The sequence below is a fragment of the Vigna umbellata genome, chromosome 5 (assembly GCF_029865625.1).
Source record: "Vigna umbellata cultivar VRB3 chromosome 5, Vumbellata_1.0, whole genome shotgun sequence".
Taxonomy (NCBI): Eukaryota; Viridiplantae; Streptophyta; class Magnoliopsida; order Fabales; family Fabaceae; genus Vigna; species Vigna umbellata.
Genome location: NC_142169.1, coordinates 59,904,257 through 59,930,386, shown reverse-complemented (window position 1 = coordinate 59,930,386; position 26,130 = coordinate 59,904,257). Strand labels below are relative to the sequence as shown.

The following is a 26,130-nucleotide window of genomic DNA, read 5'->3' as shown; positions in this document are numbered from 1 at the left end:
TAATTAAATTTAATCTAGTAAATTATAAATTAAATTTTTGAATATCCGTTTAAAAATTATCTTATCTTTTTAAATCTGTAAGCACTCACGAATATATGTTTGTAATTAAAAAAATATTTTATAAATTTTTAGAAATATTAAAAAATATATAAATTATTAAATTAAATATAAATTATTTAAATTTAACTTAATAAATATAAATTAAATTTTAATAAAATTTAATTTAATAAAATATAAATTAAATTTTCAATTATAATTTTTTATGAGTAACTAACATTTACAAGTTCATAGTAACATGTTTATTAGATCAGTCAATTTTATCTCCCTTATATAGTTTGGTCTTAACTCGTGGGTCAAAAAAATTCACAGGTCAAAAAGTTTTTCATAAAAAAAATTCACAAGACCAAAATATCTTCAAAAGTTTTGTGGGTCAGGACCAATTCATGAATCGTTTTTTTAGAAAAAATATTCATTTTGAATACAAGAAAAAATATAATTAATTTCTAATTTGTAAAAAAAATAGTTATTATAGAAAATAAATTTGAAATTTTTATAAGAGGAGAGTTCTATAAGTAAAAGCAAAACGACAAAACCTGACTATAGAGAACCATGTGTATGCTGGGGACTCTGCATTTTAGTACGATGTATATAAAAGTTAAAAATATTCAATCCCTTTCCAAATAAATTGAAGCTTCTCTGTGGACCTAACAAAACCTGACTTTCAAGCACTTGTTAATAACTATCAAGTCTTGGAATTTATGAGAACGGTCAAATCCTTTTACTTTTTTTATTTCCTGAAAGCAACCATCTGATGCTGTCTACCATTCTAATTGCAAGGATAAGTGAAAATTATAATTGATAAATAGAATAGTTCTCTGTCATTCTTCAACTTGCTTATCAATACATTTTTTTATCCTTTTCTTCAAAATAAAAATTTAGAAACATTGCCAATTTCTCAAATATATACATGTCCGAGAAAAACAATGGATATCATTAATTAGAGAGGTCTCAGTAATGAACTGTTTTATGTGATGGATGCCCTTTTGAGTTAATATTTGAAATGTTAACATGTGTTTCAGAAAAAGTTTCAATAATTGTGATTAAAAGAGGCAACTGAAAAAGAGTTATTAATGTTTCCACAATTAGAGGTAACGTGAACTCTAAAAGTACGTATTTATACAAAAGCTTGCACAATAAAAACACTTAGTTTTTTTAACAATAAACAGGTACATCTATTTCGAATCATCGACTGATATAGACTTCATACATATAAAGCAGACACATAATAAAGGAAAATGATACTTCAACAATCATTTTTGACAACATTTAGACACGTGCACACGTGTCTAAATTTGAGTGGTCCAGTTGGAAAAATTAAATGAAAATGGACCACTCAAATTTAAACACGTGTGCGCATGTCTAAATGTTGTCAAAAATGGTTGTTCAAGTGTCATTTTTCCATAATAAAATCTTTTTAGTAACATTCATGAATTTATAAGAGAGTAAATTATGGTATTCCAAGCACCACCAGCAATGTCAACCACTCTTTTTATCATTGAAAATATACAAAGGTGTTCATAATCCATGTAATATATTTTTTCGTCTGCCTCATTTTCTTTTAAGAAATTCTATTTCTTTTCTTTTATCTCATCCCCTTTTTATCATTGAAAATATACAAAGGTGTTCATAATGGCAGCCAAGGGAAGGTGCTTCTGGACCTTTTCCTGTGTTCGGGTGGAAGAATGACAGAGAACCCAAAATTCTATGACAGAGAACCGGTGGCATAGCAGAGTAGGCAATATCTTCTAATCAACTTAACTAATAAATTCTGTGCTTGCAATCTAAAAATATTAGCTAAAGTTAAAACGGTAAATTTAAGATATTTATGTCAGAACACTATTAAAAGCACCGTTACTGCCTCTCATTAATGACTCCACGTGCACCGCTCCACCGTTTCTTTTTCTGTTTTCTTTTCCCTTTCTGTTTCTCTTTCTGTTTCTTCCCTCTCCCTTATATAATCTTTCTCTGTGCTGTACAAGACAGAATTATTCAAATAATACGAAAGTACGTTTTACAGTTTTCTTTCTCTGGGTTTATTCTCTTCCCTTCCACAATGCATTCACTCATACACATATGTGATTTCATGAACTTCTACAAATGCCCAGAAGCCTCTGCTGCAGTTCTTCTATGATGGTATCAGAGCTCTTCTTTGAAGAGCTCTGTTGCGCCAACCCTAAATCTCCTTTTCTTTACTTTCTTTTGTTTTCTTTCACAGTTTCTTGCATAATGGCAGAAGATCATAACAGTTCTTCTAGTTTTCTGTATCTTCATCCTGGTGAAAGCCCAGCCGTTTCTCTTGTGTCTCCACTCCTTGAATCAAATAATTACCATGCCTGGAGCAAATCTATGTTTACTGCCTTAAGTGCCAAGAACAAGGTCCAGTTTGTTGATGGAACTGCTAATGAACCACACAAGGAGGACGTCACTCACAATACCTGGAAGAGATGCAACAATATGGTGGTCTCCTGGATTGTCCACTCTGTTTCACCTGACATACGACACAGCATTCTTTGGATGGACAGTGCTCAAGCCATATGGGATGACCTCAAATCCAGATTCTTTCAGGGAGATCTCTTACGGATCTCTGCATTGCAAAATGAAGCAGCTTTCTTGCGTCAAGGAGATAGCACTGTTACAGAATTCTTCACTAAGCTTCGAATCATATGGGATGAACTTGAAAATTTTCGTCCTGAACCGGTTTGCTCATGTGAAATATCATGTTCTTGCACAATGAGTATGATTATTGCCCAAAGAAAGCATGAAGATCGTGTTCTGCAATTTCTTCGAGGGTTGAATGAGCAATATGGTAACATTCAATCTCATGTCCTTCTAATGGATCCCATGCCCTCTATTTCCAAAATTTTTTCATACGTTGTACAACAAGAAAGGCAAGTTATGAATAACAACTTTCTTAATGCTTTAGAAACAAAAAGTGTAGCTGCTATTAATCCTATTTCATGTTCATATTGTGGTAAAAATGGGCACACTGAATCTGTTTGTTTCAAGAAAAATGGCTTCCCTGCCAACAAAAGTTATACCAATCGAAAGACTTGCTCTCACTGTGGTAAAGCTGGCCACACCATTGAGGTTTGCTACAAAAAACATGGATTTCCCCCCGGTCATAGACTCCACAGTGGAAAAAGCTTCATGACCAGAAATCAAGAAACCAAAACCGAGAGTGAAGATTATGCTCCTGATCATGAAGTCCGGCTAACTCAACAACAGTATCAAGCTTTAATGGCTCTTATCAAACCCACCAATGATACAGGGTCTGCATCTACTAATCAAATCAGTTCTATAGTCTCTACCTCCACTACTACAGGTAAAACCATTTTTGGTCTTAATTCACACAAAGAAAAAGGTAGTATCTCTTGGATTTTAGATTCTGGCGCAACAGATCACGTTGTTTCTTCTCTTAATCATTTTCAATCCTATGAAAAGATTACCCCAATTACTATCAATTTACCTAATGGAATGCAAACAAAAGCTACTCATAAAGGAGTTATTCAAATATATGACAAGATCATTTTAAAGGATGTTCTTTTCATTCCAGATTTTTGCTATAATCTTATATCTGTATCTAAATTGGTTGCACACAATCATTTATGCCTTACCTTTACTAATACTGTCTGTTCTATTCAGGATATGACAACAAACAAGAAGATTGGTTCAGTTAACTCTCATGCTGGTTTATACATTTTTCGTAACTGCAACACCATCAGGCAACACTCAAACAATGCTGTAAATACTCACCAAATATGTAAAGTTGGATGTAATAATCTCTGGCACAATCGCTTGGGTCATATGTCTGATAGATGTTTAGATATCTTAAAACAAAAATACCATTGTATTGACTCTAGATCTGATAATTGCAATGCTTGTCATGCTGCAAAACAAAAACGTATCCCTTTTCCTTCCAGTACTTCTTATGCTCTACATCCTTTTGATGTTATACATGTTGATATTTGGGGACCATGCTCTATTGCTTCTTTACACTCTCATAGATATTTTCTAACCATTATTGATGACCATACTCGATACACTTGGGTACATTTGATGAAAACTAAATCTGAAACCCGTCAACATCTCATCCATTTCATTGCATATGTTAAAAATCAATTTAAAACTACCATAAAGGTCATTAGGTCTGACAATGGCAATGAATTTATTATGCATGATTACTATAAGACTGAAGGCATAGTTCATCAAACATCCTGTAATGAAACACCCCAACAAAACGGTATAGCTGAAAGGAAGCATCAACATCTTCTAAATGTCACTAGAGCTTTAATTTTTCATTCTAATATCTCTGTTCAGTTCTGGACTTATGCTCTCAATTATGCTACTCTCCTTATTAATATCATGCCTACACCTTTTCTGCAAAATAGTTCTCCTTTTGACAGGTTGTATCAGAAAGATTTTGATATTAGTAGACTCAAAGTGTTTGGTTGCCTATGCTATGTGAGCACCCTTCAAGCTAATAGGAAGAAACTCGATCCCCGTGCCAAGCCCAGTCTCTTTCTTGGGATCCATCCTACTACCAAAGGTTATATAACTTACGATCTTGACAAGCATGATATTAAAATATCCAGAAATGTTATTTTTTATGAAACTGATTTTCCTGATAGAAACTCTACCACTACTGATAATTTGCTTGTTCCTTTACCTTTGAATAATAATCAAATGTCTTATGATCATGACCAACCTTATGAAATTCCTACTTTCAATAATTCTTCTGATTCTGAAAACAATGATGAAGACAATATAGAGAATGACACTCATTCTCCAAGGCGGTCCACTAGAGTAAGAAAACCCCCTGCTTATTTAAAAGACTTTCAAATCTCTTCCTATAGCAACACTGGCACTAAATATCCTATTGATCATGTTCTAACATTTGATAGAATATCTACTGCATATAGAAATTTTATTTCTTCTTTAGACAGCTTTGATGATCCACAAGACTACAAAGAAGCCATACAATACCAACATTGGCAATCGGCCATGCAGGAAGAGATCACTGCTTTGGAACAAAATCATACGTGGACCATCACTACTCTACCCCCAAATAAAAAGGCTATAGGATGCAAATGGGTTTACAAGACCAAACGCAACGCTGATGGTACAATAGATAGATTCAAGGCCCGCCTTGTTGCAAAGGGGTACACTCAAATGGAGGGCATTGACTACTTTGACACTTTCTCACCTGTGGTAAAACTTACTAGTGTGCGTCTTATTTTATCTCTTGCTTCTGCTCAAAACTGGCATCTAAGGCAATTAGACGTCAATAATGCCTTCTTACACGGAGACTTGCATGAAGAAGTCTACATGCAATTACCACCAGGAGTCACTGCAACAAGCCCTGACCAAGCTTGCTTCCTCCACAAATCACTCTACGGTTTGAAACAAGCTAGTCGTCAATGGTATGATAAATTATCTTCTTTTCTCTTCTCTCAAGATTTTACACAAACATCAGGTGATCATTCTCTCTTTACCAAACACAATGGTGATAACATTACTATCATGCTTGTCTATGTAGACGATATAATATTGACAGGAAATGACATCAATGACATTAATCACATTACCAACATGCTTAATAATCGTTTTAAAATTAAAAATCTTGGTAACTTGTCTTACTTTTTGGGTTTTGAGGTGGCACGAAGCAATGAAGGTATCCATCTCTCTCAGCGCAAGTATGCTTTGGATCTTCTCAATGAAACAGGGATGCTTGATGCTGCTCCTGTTAGTACACCAATGAACTTCTCTACCAAAATTTCCTCTCAAGGTGATCCTGTTGATGATCCTGCTGCCTTCAGAAGATTAATTGGGAGACTTATCTACCTCACCAACACTCGTCCCGATATCACCTATGCGGTCCACCGCTTAAGTCAACATGTTGCTTCCCCAACTAAGCTTCATCACCAAGCTGCTTTCAGAATATTGCGCTACATCAAACAAACACCAGGTCAGGGTATTTTTTTAAAAGCTACTAATACTCTTACTTTGAAAGCTTATAGCGATTCAGATTGGGCTGGTTGTCCTGACTCCCGCAAATCCACCACGGGATACATCGTTTACTTGGGCAATTCCCCAATATCATGGAAATCCAAAAAGCAATCAACTGTCTCGCGTAGCTCTTCCGAGGCTGAATATCGTGCTCTTGCTCAAACTGCCTGTGAAATTTAATGGCTCACCAATCTTCTCACTGATCTTCGCGTTCCGTTCTATCAACCTGCTACCATCTTCTGTGACAACCACTCTGCAATCAAAATTGCTACTAACCAGGTCTTCCACGAAAGAACCAAACATATCGAGATAGATTGTCACCTCATTCGCGAAAAAGTCCAGCAAGGCACTATCAAGCTTCTTCCCATCCATACCACTTTACAGCTCGCTGATATCTTAACGAAGGCCCTTCCTCCTTCCACCTTCCATACCATCAATTCCAAGCTTGGCACTCTGAATATCTATGCCAAACTTGAGGGGGGCTGTCAGAACACTATTAAAAGCACCGTTACTGCCTCTCATTAATGACTCCACGTGCACCGCTCCACCGTTTCTTTTTCTGTTTTCTTTTCCCTTTCTGTTTCTCTTTCTGTTTCTTCCCTCTCCCTTATATAATCTTTCTCTGTGCTGTACAAGACAGAATTATTCAAATAATACGAAAGTACGTTTTACAGTTTTCTTTCTCTGGGTTTATTCTCTTCCCTTCCACAATGCATTCACTCATACACATATGTGATTTCATGAACTTCTACAAATGCCCAGAAGCCTCTGCTGCAGTTCTTCTATGAATTTATGTTTGAGCAACATAAATCACAAGTGGAGGCATATTTCATCATTGCTACTATAGAAAAGCATCGGTGCCAACACACTAGATTTGGGGCTTTCTACATTCTCCTTGACAGCAAGGAAGAACAATTTTCTAATAGCAACTATGAGACTCTTCTCCCAAAAGGTCACGGTCCAGGCCAACACCTATAACAATTACAATCAAACAAAACCTGCACCAGCCGCTCAAACACACTAAAATGATAGCAACAAACAACACCAGCCACATCAGTCCAAGCTAGCTATGTGACTAGATAACCAATATAACCCTTCATAGAGTCCTTGCCCAGATGTGGCACAGGTTGGTTGGTCTGATTAAACCAAAGGTCTGATTAACCGCCATTTCAGAAAAGAGCTCAAAAACCCAAACTTGAGCCAACCCCATTTCAAGAAATAGAAAAGAGCTCAAAACCCCAAAATTGAACCAAAGTCTACATTTTTCTTGACTGTGCCATCAAGAGGAGAGGGGTCAGGGAGCGGAAGATGCAGCTGCGATGTGTGTGGTGGTGGACAAGGAGGAGAGGTGTGCGGCTGCACGTCGGGGTTTGACGAGCAAGAAGAGTGGAAGACGGAGGGAGAGAAGCTGGGCGTGAAGATGCAGGTAAGGAGAGAGAGGCAGAAAAGCTGTAAAGATTGATTCAGTGTAAAAGTAAAAGACGTGGCACAACATCGTTAAGTCAGCTCAGTTTAATTTTAATGTCTGCATAATGAAAAATTATAATTTCTTTAATAAGAAGGGTTAAAGTGTACCAAAGTTTGAAAAAGGGACAAAAAATAAAATTGCGTTGAGGGACTAAAATCATATTTAACCCAATTAAATATAAATTATTTTTTTTTATTTTATACTCAACAAACCATGCTCATAACATAAATAATAAATGAAAAGAAAAAACTCATAAATCTTGTGGAGGCTGCAGTTGTATTCGTCCATAGAATTTAATCTTGTAGTACTATCACTCAAAATGTTTACATTTTAAATGTCATAAACATAAATATGCATTTATGTTATGTGTTATAATTAAAAATTAAAAATAAATTATTTAATGTGTTAGTTAAAGAATTGAAACACGGTAACATTTGTCATTCTTTAGTACTTTTTGGTCTATTTAAACTTTTCATTTTTTTTATAATTTTTTAAGAAATTAATAACATATCTTTATGTGATTTTGAGAAAAGTTTATCAAAAGAGAAAAAAAAAACGTAAGTTTAATTTACACATAAAATATTAATACTAGTTATGATCCAAAAATTTTAGATAATAAATTTTTGAATTAATTTTAATTTTAAATAGTTAAAAACAGATTGAGTGATATTTTAAAAGTCGAAGAAACAAATCAGTGATTCTTTTTAAGAACTGTAAAAGCAAATATTAAATCAATTTAATATGTTATTGTCTCTTTTTGGGGTTATTTTGATAATACTAAATATATATAATTTTTTTAATAATTGGTGTTTGCAATATAAGACATAATTATATTAAAATTGACAATAAAATAAAATCATTTTTATAATATTTTAGTAAAATAAATTTGTAATACTATTTAGTTGTATAAAATTAAGTGTGTGGTTTGTAATTGTTTTTAATTATTTAAAAAAGTGATTATTTAGAATATTAAATATTCTATTAAATTATAATTAATTAGTTTTATTTAATAATTTGAAATAAAAAAATCAATTACATGATTATAAAATTTAGTACTTTTAATAGTTACTATGAAAATGTTGAAATTTAGTTTCCAAAAATTTTTAGTGGGGCTAAACCCACCTTAACTCTGACCCTAACCCCCTTGAGGGGGGCCTTTGGGGATTGGGATTTTTTTTTTGCCCCATTTGAAGGACTTCTTAAGAGGAGGCTTTTTTAAGAATGGGTTAGGGCTAGCTCCGGAGTTATGGGTCAAATTGACAATTCTAATGTTTATAAATAGGTAAATTACGTGTGACTTATTATGTAGAGTATTTATATTTCACAAATATCAACTATATGTTTGTAAATTTTATCTAAATATTCACGAGCACATGTATTTTGTCAGTGAATAACATACGTCTTCAGTAGTGCCCTAGTTTGTGACAATTGAAGTAATGCATAATAGATTTGTCGAAGTTTGCCCTTCCTGTCCGCGATTAGAAGAACTTCAAGGCTTGTTCCTTGTTTGAGATATTCATCTTTTGTTCATGCACTAGCAAACGACTTTGTAATTTATCTATAGATAGAATACTAATGTCTTCTCAATTGAATAGACCACATAGTTGAATTGTTAAATTATAGAGCGTAATATCTTTTTCACCACTTTTGAGTCACTTTTATTTTTCACCATTAGCCTTCATCTTGTTCGCAATTGTAAGTGTGTGAATGAAATAATCATTCACAATCTCTCCAATCCTCATGTGGAGTGTTTCAAATTCCTTCCTCAATGCATGTAATTGAATGCACTTGACACGCGTGAAACCTTTCTGCTTCATAGAGTTCCATATGTCCTTAACAATGTCCTTCTTAAGAATCGTCTCGAGAATGAAACAAACAATCCTGAAAAAGATAATGCATCAAAACAGTACATTACAAAATCTGTGAGAGATGAAAAGTTGGGATGGCTTGTTTGGGATCCAACTTGGTCTACGCAACAGCATACACATATCTCTAACGCAACAATATACACATATCTCTAACTTAGGAGGTGGGCAAGAGTACTCCAAATTCATTTGATAAACATGTCTGTCAAGCTACATAGTCGCGCACTCATTTATGGTCATCAACTTGCCAATCTTCTAAGGAAGGAGATGGAAAATGGAAAGAGAGCAAAGATAGTGGCCAAATTGGTCAAACTTAAGAGGCAGGTAGCACGTTTTGCAGCCGAGAAGAGACAAAGGAGATGAAAGCCAAGAAAGCTTTGGAGGAACTTACCTTGACCTATACTGAGAAGGAAAAACACTCTCGAATGGATGATTGAGGAGTTGCTAAAACTTTAAAAGTATGTTATATCTGAGCATGAAGAAGGCTTTAAGAAAGTTCCCCAGACTATTGTTTATGAGTGTTTCAACATAAACAAGAACATTCATCAAAAGACATTAGTCCCTATTGACAAGATCACCAAGCTTGATGTCGTTGATGTAATGACAATGTTGTTGATGCTAGTGAATCCTACAAGGATGTAGGCGAGAAGTCGTCTTCTTTTAGTCCAAAGCCTTCTCCTCAGCCCGTGGATGTTACAGGAAAAGCCCATGTATCTTAGAGTTGTTAGGAACTATACATTAATTAGGTACTTTATTACCTGTGTCTTTTGGACTTTGTTGAACTAATGTTTAATGATTTTGATATATGTATTGTCATTTTCTTGTCAGCTTTGAATAAAATCTACTTCGTTTATATTACTACCAATGACTTGTAATTTTGCCTTCTTGTGAGGTATTTTATCCTTGATCAAGATAGATCTCGGTAGGAATTACCAAGCGAAGCTTCCTTGACTAACCATTATCACGTTTCACTCTGCGAGAGTAGCGTAGCTTGACGTGGGTCTACCTTAGTCGAGATGAATCTCAGTAAAGACCGTTCGAATAGTCTTCCAAAGATCAGCATGTTCTTATTAAGGTTCAACTTTGACCGAGATGGATTTCAACATGGACCAAAGATTAGACACAGGATACAACTTGCTCAAGATAGAAGTGAAAGTAGATATTCATTCACATTTTTCTCTAGTAACGGAGCAAGACAGAGACACCAAATGAAAATTTATAGAAATATTAATCAACATTAGAAGGGAATAATCAAAAGCTTCGATTAAAGATCTGAAACATCGATAGAGCTCTCTATAATGTCAATGCAGGTTCCAACAGATTTTCCCATTGACAAAGCCTCAGCAACCTTAGCTCGAGCTGCTTCATGCCTCCTCAAGAGCAAGACCGTGTTTAGCAAAGACCATCTAACTTGAGAATCTGCCTTCTTCTGTGTGAAGCCTAATCCCTTGAGCAGTAAATCCAACTATTTACATTTAACAAAATTATAATTAGTAATGGCAATGCTATGTGTAAGCTTTCTAATTGTCATGACTAAGAAAGTAACCAAAAAATTGCATAAACCTTTCTTATGTCATCCAGACCTCCTTCAGAAAATCCATATATAAGATACTCCGTAGACACCCCAGCCAATGCTATACATGAAAATCTGTTCAATGTCTAAAACCAAGGCTGTGTCACATTACTAAAATTTTGTAACGTGCAGAATATCTATTTAAGCAAGCTTGTAAGCACTGAGAATTAGAAGTCAGTGAGATAGCAACATACTGTAGCTGATACTTTTCCTGTATTAACCTGTATGAAGTGAAAAGCGCCACCAATCAATAAATATAGTTGTCAACTAAATACAAATGTGATTCTCTGGATAATCAAGCAGTTTGATGAGTAGAAAATGCAACTGAAACGGTCACTTAAAGACAGACTTACAGGTAAATTGTGACAGTTCAAAGTCAAATTACTACGACATAGTCATGCAACGCCACATTCTCAGTTGTTACTCTTGCTATAAATCTTTGTTATATGATTTAGTTTTTAGAAGGAATTAGAATGGGAACAAAATTCTCTCGTTAAACTTTTTATTGGACGGGAGGGAAAGGAATATAAAACATTTCAAGTGTATTGACTATAATGATAAACATCTTTATTTACACGTTACGAAATCCAAAATCATAAGGATATAAAAGCACATTAATCTTCCCTTCCTCTTAACTAAACAAAATGTCTAATCAAAATTTCTTCCCTCCCGTTCTTTGAGCCAAAGAATTCCTCAAAAGCAATTGGACTGCGTTAAAATATAAGGGGGAAAAAAGCAGCCTACTTCTTCTTGAAATTCAAAATCCACAAAGGCTGTGCCTGCTTGAATATTCAGAGATCCCTCCTTCTGCAGAGCATCCAAACTAGAAATAGAATATCCCTTAGGAAGTATTCCTATCAGATAAGCAATTAAAAAGTGGCCAGCTTCATGCTGCACAGTTAAATTTCGACATGGTTACTTAATGGTCACTAAGATTATGTAAGTTAATTGAAATAAAATTACTTGTAAGTGTGCGATAATAGAATGGCATGAATCTGACTTGAATAACCCTATTGTGGTATTTCTGACTGAAAGTGTGACCAATTGTATCAACAACCAAGCTACCAATACCTCCACCAAAAGAGACCTACAGAAGAAATTGGTTGGATGAGCATGCGATGCAATTCAATTAGCATGTCAATGAAAAAACACAAATATAATGAAGATTGATAGACAAACTTGGTCCAGAATTCAACAATGCAATTCCTTGATACTTACAGAAAATAGTAATAAAAGGTCTGCTATTGGCAATATATGACAATTAGGTTAACGGAAATAACACTTTTTATTCATATGCGTATTGGAAACAAATCGAAACATGGACACAGCATATCTAAGAAGGTTAAACAACAAAGCATGAGAAAAGAGAATAAGCTCCCCAAACAGGAAAATGCAAGAGTAAGCAATTGGTTGGACCAGCAGAAGATACAAACAAGCATAGAACAAATCACTCTTCTAGAAAAACTTCACTTCATAAATCTGGTGAAATGAAATGATCTCTAGGTTAGAGTAAGTACCGCGTCTAGTGTCCATAGAAATAGCAACCCCAGTGATATATAGAAGATTTGTTGTGGGGAAATTCCAAAGGCATTCCATGCAGCAAGACCTCCTAGAATAGTAGCAATCTGAAGATTTCTTTCTATTGAACCAAGAGTCGTGTCCACAGGCGACAGAAGAGACAAAGTTTCAATTCCATTTAGCTTCAATTCATCCAAGGTGTAAAGCCTTTGAGGCACCTACAGAATAAGCATAGAGAAAGATTATCCAAAAAGCATAGAAAATTGAGAAGACGCGCAAGAGGACACAAGGCTAACCTGTCTGGCTGCACCGAAGCATCCAAGCCCACCAGGCTTACCCTGCAAATCCTTCACAAGTGCCAGCGCTGCTCTGTCATCTCCCTTTGCTAGCTCCTCGTCCACTTTCTCCAGCACTTTCTTCCTAGACACATAAATGTTGGAGGAACATCGGATTCTTACCCTAAACTCACAAGTTCTCGGTTTGAGTTGTCCATGGCACGGTGTCAGGACCACACCCACACGCTGCATCAAACCAAAACCTACCATTTCATCGAAATTATTAGGATGGGTGAAATGAAATTACCTCTATCTGCGTGTTTGATTGTTTTCGACGGACTCAACTTTGAGGGTCAGTGTTCCAATTTTTCATTGCATGCCCTCTTCACCACATAAATACTAGATAACCAATTTTAAAATCAAGAAACAATTTTCCATCATGTAACCAAGGGTTACTGTTTATTATACAATTGGGATAAATTGCAAGATTTTCTTAAACATCAATGCAAACGAAAACCAGATAGAAGCAAATTAATGACTAAAATATTCAAGAAAAAATGTCTTCGTTTTGTAAATCTGACATGACGACGCCGTTTCCAACAGAATGACGTTGACGCCTTTTAACAAAGATCGATTTAGACCCTCTTGCCTTTTGGTTGCGAAATACACTTCAAATTTCATTAATTTGATACTATTGTTCAATAATCAATTTTATATTTCATTCCCCGTCCATTGAGTATCAATTGAAAGACCGCCAAAATACGCCTAAAATACTTCCAAAATCAAGCAAAAACCTTTTCATCGTGTCTAAGAAAATGGAAATATGCAACGAAATTTCCCTAAGCACTTTCCCCACTAGTATTCATACATAACCTCCGTTGTTGCACCTACCAGAAGAATCTAAAGTCTAGCTGAAACTGAGTGTTGCAACTCGCTGACACAAATAGTCCTTAATATGATGAAATCATTGGGCAATATGACGTAAGCTTATTTTCAAAAGACAACAGTAAATGCTGAAAGTATTACTCTGCGACAATTAACAAAAGGATACTAAAAAACATGAAAACCAGTAAAACCAAATGTCAGCCCTACCATCGAATGCCACGGATGAATACAACGTTTCACCAAGGACATTCAGGCATGAACACTTCCCACAAAGCATAAGGAAGGGAGGATCAATTAAAAGATGACAATATAAACCCTTACTGAAAAAATAAAAGAACCACAAAATCGAAAGAGTTAAAAAGGCTCGCTCTACTTAAGAATCAAAGCAACCCAGTTATTTTGGCGAGACCCCGCAATCATCGTTCCACATTCCCTAATTCAAAAACAATACGGGAATCTATTGCGTGATGCCATTACGTTTAAAACAGATGGATTCATAAGGCGATATTATAAGTATCAACAATAACTCATTAAAACGATCAAAAACACCAATTTTCATTTCTCATATACATCCAAAAAGACATACATCATTTAGATCATCGGACTGAGAAACACTTAACCTCTCGGGAAATATATAGAGATAAACGAAACCAAGTATATTACAACCAAAACGAAATTAACCTATTTTTCTAAAAAGAGTCATTAAAACCCTAAAACTCTTGAGAGGCAGACCCAATTTCGCCTTTCCCCTTGCCAACCTTCTTGGGAAGAAGAGTTTGATGAATATTGGGCAACACACCTCCATTGGCAATGGTGACAGACCCCAAAAGCTTACTCAGTTCCTCATCATTCCTCACCGCAAGCTGAATATGCCTAGGAACAATACGATTCTTCTTGTTGTCTCTGGCAGCATTACCGGCCAGTTCCAAAACCTAAATAAATAAACAAATAACCGATTGTCAACAAACAAATTACAGAGAAATTCAAGATTTTAGGTCAATCAGAACCCTAACAAACAAATCAATAAGAAAAACAACAACCGATTAAAAATTAAACCTAATCAAGAAACGAAACCAACCTCGGCTGCCAGATATTCAAGCACTGCAGAGAGGTAGACTGGAGCACCGGCACCAACACGCTCAGCATATTTGCCAGCTTTGAGAAATCGAGCAATTCTTCCAACAGGAAATTGAAGGCCAGCTTTCTGTGATCTAGAAACGGATTTGGAAGCCTTGGGCTTGCCCCTCCCACCCTTGGTTGAACCAGTAGAACTCATTTTCTAATATGCTTAGAAATGAAAACCCTAACCCTAGAATTTGCGATTAGGAGAGTGAGTTAGAAGTGAGGCAAAAGGTGTAGATGAGAGGAGATGTGAGTAGAATGTCATTATATAGGGCCCGATAATCCACCCTGACTGGTTGAAACTGTGCGACACGGATTGCCAAGGTGGCATCCCCACTGAGATTCGCGGGAAACTGCTTTTTCCATTTCAAGAATTTTTTCTACCAGGCGCGTCACCAAAATGTTCAAGTGTTTCTTGTTGCATGTATTTTAACACAAATAATTAATTAGTATAAGTATATGTTTTTTAATTCAATGGAGTATTATTGTTTTAATTTTGGTTGAAAATGTTATAATAAAGTTTAATAAAAAAATATTGAGAAGAAAATAGATTACGCAATTAGTATAAATTTTCACTGATATCTAATAGCAAGCAACAAAACAAAGGTATATAATAAGGTAATTGCTTATTTTATTAATGGTATGTACAAATTTTATATCATACAAAATAGTGTAAACCCATAAATGTATTAATTATCTATGTTAAAAAAGTAAATATACAAAAATTTCTCTTAATTCTTTTATAAGAGTAGTTGTATTTTCAGAAAGTTCACTTACTAAAAAAAACACAGAATTTAAATTAATAATCATGATTTTCAAGTTATATAAGGTTGTTATGAATGATTTGTAAATTTATAAACATTATTATTAAAATAATTTGTAATATTATTTTGGAAAATAAGTTTCAACTTAACTGAATGTCACATAAATCCAAGTTTTTAAAAGTGAGATTTACAATATAAATATGCATATATATATATATATATATATATATATATATGTATATATATATATATATATGTATATATATATGTATATATATGTATATATATATGTATATATATATATATATATATGTATATATATATATATATATATATACCCAATTTTATCTTAATTTTTTTCCTTTGTTTTGATCAGGTTTAACTTTTTTACATTTGTCGTTTAACTTTTTTATAATTGTAAAAGTTAAAATTAATGATAATAAATAAAAATCAAAATAAAGTTTTTTTTAATTGTTTCAAGATTAAAAAATGATTGATTTTTAACAAAATTTAAAAATAAAAAACAACATTAAGAAGAGGAGGAAAGTTTTACACCTAAAATGTTATGCTTGCATACTTTTATTTTCAAATATATATTATAATTTGTGAGATATTTTTGTGCACAAGTTTATAAAGAAAGTCCCAGAACATATTAGCATGAGAGAGTCTTAAAGTTAATACAGTTGATCATCAAAATAAAAGTAAAAATTATATACAACCAATTTGTCTAAAATGTCACTTCAACATACATTAAAATGCTGTTAATCAAAATTATTAAATTTTAAAAATACTACCATGAAATATACAATAAATTTTGTGCCAAATTGAAATATTGTCTTTAAAGAGGCTTATCTAGTAGTGTTTCAAGTTCCAACTTATATGATGGAATTATTATGAAGTCATTTTTCTTCTGAATTTTTTATTTAAATTTTTATATAAATAATAGCGTTTTTTTTATGATAAATTGATCAAGTGTAAAAAAGGAAATTATTAACATATACTCCATTTTTAAATAACATATATATATTTCATAACGTGATTAAAAAATATAAAAAGGAAGAAAATCATATATAAGTGAAATGGAAAAAATGAGAATAATACTACTGACTCATTTAAAAATAATTTTATCTTTCTATTTAATTAATAATTTATATATTTAATCCAAGGTTATTAAAATAGGTTAAATAAAAGAATTGTCTTATCAGCACTGTATGATTAGATGGAACAACTAACTCTAATTTACCTTTGATAAAATTTAAACTTTATTTATTTTTATTGATTTACCTGAAACAAAATTAAATTTAATAAGATACATTAATATTTATATAAAGAAAAAATACTACCAAAATAGAAACAAATAACAAGCACTTAGAAAAAAAAAACACTACACCAATTTACAAAATATAAAGTTTATACATATTTAAACAAATGACAATCAGAATATGAAATATCTCAAAAAATAAAAAAGAAATAATTAGTAATTCGGTCTCCTGGATTTATGATTTGTTTGGTTTTTTTTACCTTAAGTTCTGATTTTTATAAAAAAAATCTTAATTTAGTTTCTATTTTTATAAATAAAAAAACTTAATTTTGTTTCTATACATTGTTTAATGCAGCCTCCTAACAATTACTACACAATTCTCACTAGATAACACTTCAACCATATGATTTTAATAATATTAATCATATATATTGTAAGAAAGAATTTTATCAATTCGTATTCATTGTACCATTTTTCCTTGCAAAATATGAATATTTTTATAAATTAGATTAACCTTTATTAATAAAATAGTTTATAAATGACTACTTCAATTATAGACATTTTAAATTAAAGAAAAGAGGGTAGGAATAATCTATTTCTGGTTATTGTGTAAATTAAGAACTCACACTTCAACTATACTAGAGAAAGCATAGGACATGTATGATAACTAAGTGTAAAAGAAGTCAATCCATCTTAGAACAATGATATGATAATATACATAAAATTTAAATAATCATAAAAAAATTAATTTTTTATATCTTAAGAAAAAATAATAATATTATATTATAAAAAATTTATGTGTGTCAAAATATATATTTTTATTATAGTTTAACTTTCCTTTAATTAACTAAAATTTAGATATGCTTTTTGTTAGATGTTGTATTTTACTTAAAATAAGTTTCATACAAATTTTGGATGCCCACAAAGAGTGAGTTAAGCAATGCAACATGAAACAGACTCTGTGTCTTCTTACTTTGCAGATAAAGAAAGGGTAATATAATATTACAGATACTGGAGACAGTGAAAAAGAAAGAGAAAATTACAACAGAATGTTGATGAAAAATGCTACTTTTATGGTTATTGCAAATTGAATGAAACTTCCTTGTCCCTTATCAATCACCATCTATTAACTAAGTCTCCTGCAGGAAAAAACCTGCTGCTCCATCTACAATCACATAAGTAAAAATATAACAACTTTAGTCGAGACATGAACAGTTTTTTTTTTTTTTTTCTTTTTACATCTTTTATTAGGGTTTAATTGTTATATTCAGTTGGTGTAAAAGCACTTATATAAATATGTCACAATGCAAAAGTACTACATTCCTCCATTCCCTTACCTTAAACAGAGTTTCAAACTTGCTTTTTACCAAGGAACACTCCTGTTTTATTTCCTGTAAGATTTTGAGACACCTGAAAACCAACATGTATTTTCTATTTAGCATGTCCAAAGTTTAGTGAATAAATTTACAATGATATTTCTAGAGATTTGGTAAGACAAATAGAACTCTTTTATTTCAAGAAAGAATACTCTAAATATTAAAACAGAGAAAACTCTATCATCTGCTAAACTTCAAGTGCATCAGTTAATCTACTCCGAATAAATCATATTGTCAAATCTTACAGAACTTACCCTTCAACATTTTGTTCCTCACAGTAGTTTCTGAAGGCAATGCAGACTTTCTGAACTCTCTGTGCACCAATGCTGTGTTTCCCAACATTCCAATAACTTTATCAAAACACTCATTTTGTGTGTGCAACTTTTGTGTCTAATCCTCAGGAGAGTATGTTTTATGATAACACAAGGATGAAAAGTAAGCAAAACTTTGGTATATACTATATCAAACATTTGACACTCAGTCATATATGATTCAATCATTTGACATTCAAAATCATGGAAGCTGTAGAATGAAGATGACGAAAATGCTTTTTTTTTTAAGAATTTATTGTGTAATTGAGAACTATCTTTGTGTATTTCTAGGTTAATTCATTGCACATATTTGGTTATTTGTATGTGGAGATCATATACTCCGGGTAACAAAAACTACTCAATAATTTGTCTGTTAACATTAATGAATGATCCTCATCGTACGATATATTCAATTAATAACAAATTTTGTTAAGATAAATTTAAAAATTTTAGTATCTTTTTAATAAATATATTTTAAATTTAATTCAATCTTACAAAATCAACATGTAATATAAAGTTTGTCTCACTTGAACACAGTATATTTACTTTATCTTTATCTTTTAGTCTGTAAGATCTACAACAAATACATATTACAAAGGTTTGTATTATAAATTAGGAAAGTGAAATTTCAATTATGAGAGAAGAGTAATGCCAAAAGTACCAAGAGCATAAAATTTGTGACTTTTTTACTGCTGAGTTTTAAGAAATGGAGAAAGTAGTGGTAAAGAAGTATTATCACCTGGAGCTGCTACCTTTCAATTGGTGAACATGAGCATCCACCCTTTTGAAATCGATGTCATCCTGTGCTCTGTTTGGGGAAGAAATCAGCATTCATTCAGAAAGAGATTCCCTAAGGCACTTTTTACAATGATCTGAATAACAAGGAAGAAACTGATGTGCCCTTACAGTGTCTTTGCAAGTTCATTGAGAAGCCTCTCTGCATCCTCAAAGAAAAGATTCACCACTTCAACCACAAACTCTGGGTTGCTTTCATCTTGAAGTTGCTTAAGCTGGTTAAACTGATCATCTAAGAAACCCTTTTCAAGGAAACAAATAGAGAAAAACCATAAAATAGATGCAGCAGTAACACAACATAGCTTATGAGATGTAATTGCTAATTGAATGACATACTTACCTCATCAAACAGGGAAGAAGTGAATTCAGCCAATTGTCTCTCAAGCTGAGACAAATCATACATTGTTGTTCTTGTTCTTTCAAACTTTGAACTTACAAGATCTTAAGCAATTATGTTGTCTTCCTTCTACTACCTAGTTTATATAATTTAGTAATTTTTGTTTTGCCAATAAACTTGTGTGTACAAGGTGTGGAATATAATATTCCATTATCATGGTAATTAATTTGAGTTTTATTAATAAAATATTTTTCTCTTTATCGTATACTTATTTTGTTTAACATAGAATGTGTTGCTGAGATTGGTGATCATAGTTTAAGATTTATTATTGTAACAGAAACTTAAAATGTGAATAGAAAATTCTTAAAAGAAAGAAATATTTTCTTTGAGCTAAAATGATTATGCTAATTAACACATTATTTATTATATATTCTAATTTTGGTAAAATGGTTATATTAATTATAACTTTTCTTTATTATGTATTTTAGTTTTTGAATGAATAAACAACTTTTTTTTAAAAAATAGTTCCTACCATTAAGCTAATTTTGTAACTTTTATCCTTCCAATTTTCTTACTGGATAGTGTGAGACTGGTCATAAATATTGTCAAAAATTTATTTTAATTTTATTTAATTTGATTAATTCATTATTTTTTGAATCTACTATCAAGTATTCTAATATTCATTAATACAAGTTAATTTTAACATTTCAATTTTAAATTCAAGAATTTAACATGATAAAAAATGATTAATTAATTTTAATTTTAATGTAATTATATTATTTCTAGCATCGAAAATATATAAATAAAACAGAGGTAAAATCTGAAAATATTTTGATTAAAAAGTATATTCCAATTTTATTTCAGTTTTGCAATTGTTAAGTAATATAAAAATAAAATAACAAATATTAATTTGTAGTCTATGTGTGCACATATATAAACATATTACCTTAAAGCATTTTTATATTATGAAAATTAAAAGAATATATATATATATATATAATATATATATATATATATATAATATATATATATATATATATATATATAATATATATATATATATATATATATATATTCAAATGCGTTAATCAATATCAAATATATTATTAATTAAATTAATAAAAATCACTTGTTGATATACCAAATCGTTCAAGTAATACGGTGAATTAAGTTAAGAGTATTGTTCTCCCAAGGAATTTGAGTCATGTTATTCAATTAAAATTATTTATCAAGATCAATTACGGATAACATTTCAGATTTCAAAATTGGCAATTAGCATGAAATTAACAACGTACCAAAATTTAAGATTGAAAAATACGATAAAAGATCACTGGAATTGGTCTTTGACTAACATTATAGTAAAATCCTGGACAACATATATTCTTTGTTCAAGCATTCACATAAGAGTATCTTGGTTTAATTCCTTAAAACAAGGTCTAAAATTATCTATTGAATTAATTAATTCATCAGATAATTTTGCATTAAATTCAGATGTTGAGAATGACGAAAAGCACACAAGCTATTCCTAGCGTAGTTACTTTTAGTTTCTTTTCTTACGTTTCTGGGGTTCTAAAAATACTTCCCAGTAGAAAAGAACTTTTAAAACTTTTAAAGAGAATAATACTTTCGTATAATCAAAAGCAAGTCAAGAAAAGAACAAGAACAGAAACATATATTCCACAGGAAATTTACATTAATGTGTCGTCATATAACCAATTCCAATGAAGAGAAAATTTAGCCTATCCTAGACATCTCAAACGTATTCTTTACAGCAATTCCTTGCAGAAAGTGAAGTCTTGATGTCTTGAAAGGTCTCCTGATCGTCTCCTGAGTTCTCCAGTATTTTTCTGGTGTCAGAAGATGGTTTTTGCCTTTTTGTCACGTCTTTTAAAGCCACTTAACTTCATTAATTCGCTCAGCGCACAAGTGTGTGCGTTGTGCGAATTTCCTTTAACTGTTGCACTTTAACTGATTTTATTCGCTCAGCGCACATGTACTGGTGCGCTATGCAAATTTCCTTTTTCTGGCAGTGCGAATTTTGGCTTTCGCTTTGCGAAAATTGACTGACAAACTCCAAATTATACACCCTTTCCTGTACAATAATTTACTTAACAATTTACTTCCTATTACAACTTTTCACTGAGTAATAACATGAATAATTATAAGATTGAGATCATTTATAAGGGTAAAAACAACTCTTTTTCACACTTATCACTTATAGTTTATATTAATTATAATATCATAATATATATTTACAAAATTTTATAGTTTTTAATACATAAAGTTAAATAAATAAAATAGCAATCACATTATACACTATGAAAAAATTAAATAGTTAAAATTTAATTAAAAAGTAGAAAAAAATTCAACACTAGATAAAAAAATAATAAAAACTTACGTAAAATATTCAATTTTATAAATAATTTCAAACTAAAATAATTTTAATTTAAGATAATTAAATAAGAATTTAATTTAAGCATTTTTTGTTTATTTATGTAAGGTGTCCAACATTAACTAATAATTTATAATTAGATTATAATAAAGTAAATATTCTGTCTTCTTATATTCTACTCTAACTTAGGATAGGCTAAGGTCTGACATAGATTATATCAATTTATTTATTTAACACGGTTTAGAAAACTGATTTGTTAATACTAATCAGTTTTTATTAGGTAGTTTATTCTTAGTGAGTGTATATACATCATTAAAAAATATATCCAAAATATTTACAGATAATATTATATGGTGTAATAATATGTTATCAAATTTTGCTATATCTTTAAAATATTATGAAATATTTCTAATATATTTATGATTAATATTGTAATAGTTTATTATTATATTATCTTATATCTTATGAAATATCTCTAACATATTTATGGTTAATATCATCATTTAGACCATTAGCATAAATGGTTGTTTAAGCGTGAAAATTGATGTTTAGCGGTTTGGAGCACAACTCCTTTCAAACTTGTATAACCAAGTTGGGTTCAACATCATACCAACATCACTCAGCGTCATACGAAAAACTTGCACATTTAAATCTATTTAAATGATCAAATTGATATTTCTGGCTCAGTACTTAATTAAAAAAACAGGTTTTAATGTCACGGTGAATGTCAATTTGTTCAAATTGTCAGATGTGAGTCCCTCAACTTAATACCAATTCAAACAAAAACAACTATCACACAACCAAGTGAATGTCAATTTGCTCAAATTGTCACATGTGAGTCCCTCAACTTAATACTAATTCAAACAAAAACAACTATCACACAACCATATTACAGAAACAAATTTCTCAACATTTCAAACACTACCATTAGCGAATTAAACCAATTTCAGACTAAAACAAACATGCAACACAGATTATCAAAACATCAACAACATTAAAACGCGGTAGTTAGCTTCCCTTACCTGTTAGAGGAGCAAACAACTCTAAGGATCCAAGAATGATTTCAATACTATTTACTCTTACAAACCACATAAACATGATTTGGACATATTGTTCTTATTAGCAAATAGTATTATAGAAGACTCAAACTCCATATGCAAGCAATCCACATGACATACTAAAGAAAATACTAGAAATTAACATATTCTCTTACGTAGAAACTGATAAGGTAAACTTGAAGATTTTGTCCAAGAGTCACTTACACACTTTTTGATCTTCAAACCAATGAACAATTGGTTAGAAGACTTAAAAAAAATATATAGAGAAAATGTTTTAGAAAAATGACATGTTTTTGGATAATGAAACTAAAATTATATTTATACCTTAAGCTTTTAATATTTAAATAAGTTATTCTCATTATTATTTAGAACACACTGTCACTTCTAATATTTACTCTTACATCTAATTACATTAATCTGACTTTCATCTCAATTTTTTTCTTAAATCCACTTTTCTAAATTCATCTTCAAATCCAAAAGGCTAGTAAAAAAGCCAATAAACTCAAGTATAAAAAATGCTAAAAGAAATCTGTTTCACACAGTAAAACAATAATAATACATTGAGATTTTTAGGAAAACTGAAAATTAACTTAAATATTCGTTATTTTTTTAATGCGATGTCAATATATATTTACCCAAATTTTTCTATAAACAACTTTCAAAATTAAAACATATATAAAATAATTTCAATTTTTATAAAAAATAATTTTACTTTTCATATTTTTCCTATACATTATACAGACAATTTCCGAAACATATCATTATTACTATTAATAAATATTAACTTGTATTATTAATATTTATGATTTATCTGAACAAATTTATTTACATGCCCTTTTAAGAAGACATATATTTTCTTAAAAGAAATTAAAATTAGTCTATGTATATGTTAAAAATAAAATTTAGAAAAATTATACAGATCTGTTTACAAATTCATATTAGTTAAGAAGAAATATATTCAATTGCCTCTTAATTTGTTTTTAACTTAAAGCATGTTTAGTATGATAACAAAACTTTAAAAATATTAACATTTTAGAAGTGAAAAAAAAAATCAATAAAAAAATTAATATAAAATTGTCGTATGTAAAAAACACTGTAAAAAGCAAAAGGTGAAAAACTAATTTTATTTCTTTTGTTCTTGGGTTAAATATTCTTTTCGAAACTTTGGTTTTAGCCATCGAAAACTAATACCGTTTAAAATGTGGTAGTTTTCGAGGACTAAAACCAAAGTTTCGAGGACTAAAACCAAAGTTTCGAGGACTAAAACCAAAGTTTCGAAAAAAATGAGAACCAAATTATACCTTATTTTGAAAGAGGAACGAAAACCAGAAAGGGTAAGAACTAAAAATATATTTAACCCTTTCTTGGAAATTTTGTTGTGAATGTGACTGCATTTATTATATTCACTATACTGCAAAAATAATTTGCTTTACATTTGCATGTGAATGCGTCACAAGTTCCAGAATATCCATCCTTTTACCACCACATTTGATTCTTATACTCATACACTCCTATAAAGAAAATATTGATTAAGTATTTAAATATGTAATATCATTATATATATATATATATATATATAATTTTCTTTTTCATTCTCTAATTATGTATACATTTCAAAAAAGTAAAAAATTTCACATAAGATCAGAAGTTAAATTAGAGTATTTCGGCATAGAGATACTGTAAGTTTTATTTATCTATGAAATACGTTTTTATTGTGCTAGTTTAGATTTCGGAAAATCCAAATTCTGAACATATTTTTGGAATTTTTGTTAACAAAACATAATAATGCAAAAATATGTTCAAAATTCGGTTTTTCTAAAACTAAATTTTAAACTACTATAACAAGAACGTGCCGTATGAGTAAATAAATCTTATAATATATTATGCTATTTTGGTAAAAAGAAGTTGACTGGTATGAAAAATTCATATTGTGATTCATGAAAATAAATCCTCCAATTATATAATATGATATCATGTATAAAAAGTTTATTACATATCTAACATATTTTGAGTCTTAGATTACGAATACTTCGAACTTAACACACACACACACATATATATATATATATATTATATTTGATCAGATTTAGTAGATAAAGCCATTCAATTTATGAAATTATCGTAAAACTAACTGAGTTGATTCTAATTCTTATTAGTCAAATTCTTACTAATCTAATTAATTACTTATGATGAGATTCATTTATTTAATTGTTTTTTTTTTTTAAATTTGTCATTCCAAATGATTTTATTCATTCTAGGAAACGAACTATGTAAAGTGAAACATGATCTATGTATCTAAAGAAGAGATATGGCTAACAGTTTTCTAATAAATTATAGTGAATAAATATTTTATGAAATTGACATGAAGTGAGAGAGTAAACAGTAGATAATGTTGCCATGTTGAGGCGTGCCTTAATAAGCACGAGCTGTCTGTTAGAGCCCCATCACTCACTCACATTCACATATTATATTATTATATGTTAGAAATTTCTAATCAATTAAAAAAGCATTATCTTCTATGATTTTTAATATAAGAAACTATTACCATAATTACATAAACAACTGATAATAATTAATTTTGTTTCTAAATATTGTTATCACTATATTAAATCTACTTGAATTATTAAGGACTTTTAAACTTTTCTTATAATACATTCAATTTGATAGAACAAACAGAAAAAAAATGTAATATTTTAAAGAAAATACAAACAATGTAACTTGATAGAAATTCACAATATATATGTAAATATAAATATATATACATACAAAAATGAGTGTGTCGATAATAGCAAGGTAACAGCAAAGATCTGCACGCTGACTGCTAAACAGAAGCAGTAGAACATGCGACCTTACAAAGCTGTACGGTCTACATTTTCTCATATTATATATATATATATATATATATATATATATATATATATATATATATATATATATATATATATATATATATGTATATCAACTACTACATGCTATAACATTTTTTTAACGAGTATGTCTCAATTAACGAAACGACATCAAATAGGGTTAACGGACTAAACATAATTATATATATAATCTATTT

The 26,130-nt window shown here is 30.7% G+C and overlaps 4 protein-coding genes across 5 annotated transcripts; 1 reads left to right on the top strand and 3 right to left on the bottom strand.

Annotated features, from left to right (window-relative positions):
- Positions 1 to 2,286: 2,286 nt before the first annotated feature.
- LOC148198751 (uncharacterized) lies at positions 2,287 to 3,737 on the top strand. Its single transcript, XM_088115351.1, has 2 exons — positions 2,287 to 3,382; positions 3,703 to 3,737. Exons 1-2 carry the CDS (start codon positions 2,287 to 2,289, stop codon positions 3,735 to 3,737), a joined length of 1,131 nt encoding a protein of 376 aa, XP_087971477.1.
- Positions 3,738 to 10,545: 6,808 nt separating this feature from the next.
- On the bottom strand, positions 10,546 to 13,372 carry LOC124824138 (stress regulated protein). The gene is made up of 7 exons (XM_047296517.2): positions 12,787 to 13,372; positions 12,490 to 12,708; positions 11,973 to 12,059; positions 11,717 to 11,863; positions 11,167 to 11,193; positions 10,963 to 11,058; positions 10,546 to 10,864 (listed from the first exon to the last, which is right to left on the bottom strand). Exons 1-7 carry the CDS (start codon positions 13,033 to 13,035, stop codon positions 10,664 to 10,666), a joined length of 1,026 nt encoding a protein of 341 aa, XP_047152473.2. The 5' UTR covers positions 13,036 to 13,372; the 3' UTR covers positions 10,546 to 10,663.
- An 808-nt stretch (positions 13,373 to 14,180) lies between these two features.
- On the bottom strand, positions 14,181 to 15,021 carry LOC124824139 (histone H2AX). Its single transcript, XM_047296518.2, has 2 exons — positions 14,729 to 15,021; positions 14,181 to 14,582 (listed from the first exon to the last, which is right to left on the bottom strand). Exons 1-2 carry the CDS (start codon positions 14,924 to 14,926, stop codon positions 14,361 to 14,363), a joined length of 420 nt encoding a protein of 139 aa, XP_047152474.2. The 5' UTR covers positions 14,927 to 15,021; the 3' UTR covers positions 14,181 to 14,360.
- Positions 15,022 to 17,738: 2,717 nt separating this feature from the next.
- Positions 17,739 to 19,762, bottom strand: LOC124824117 (histidine-containing phosphotransfer protein 1-like). Of its 2 annotated transcripts, XM_047296492.2 has the most exons (6): positions 19,620 to 19,762; positions 19,391 to 19,521; positions 19,224 to 19,292; positions 18,428 to 18,499; positions 18,135 to 18,207; positions 17,739 to 17,962 (listed from the first exon to the last, which is right to left on the bottom strand). In XM_047296492.2, exons 1-6 carry the CDS (start codon positions 19,680 to 19,682, stop codon positions 17,924 to 17,926), a joined length of 447 nt encoding a protein of 148 aa, XP_047152448.1. In that variant the 5' UTR covers positions 19,683 to 19,762; the 3' UTR covers positions 17,739 to 17,923. The 2 variants fall into 2 exon arrangements, with proteins under 2 accessions (XP_047152448.1, XP_087947887.1); XM_088091761.1 differs by lacking the exon at positions 18,428 to 18,499.
- Between the last annotated feature and the right edge of the window lie 6,368 nt (positions 19,763 to 26,130).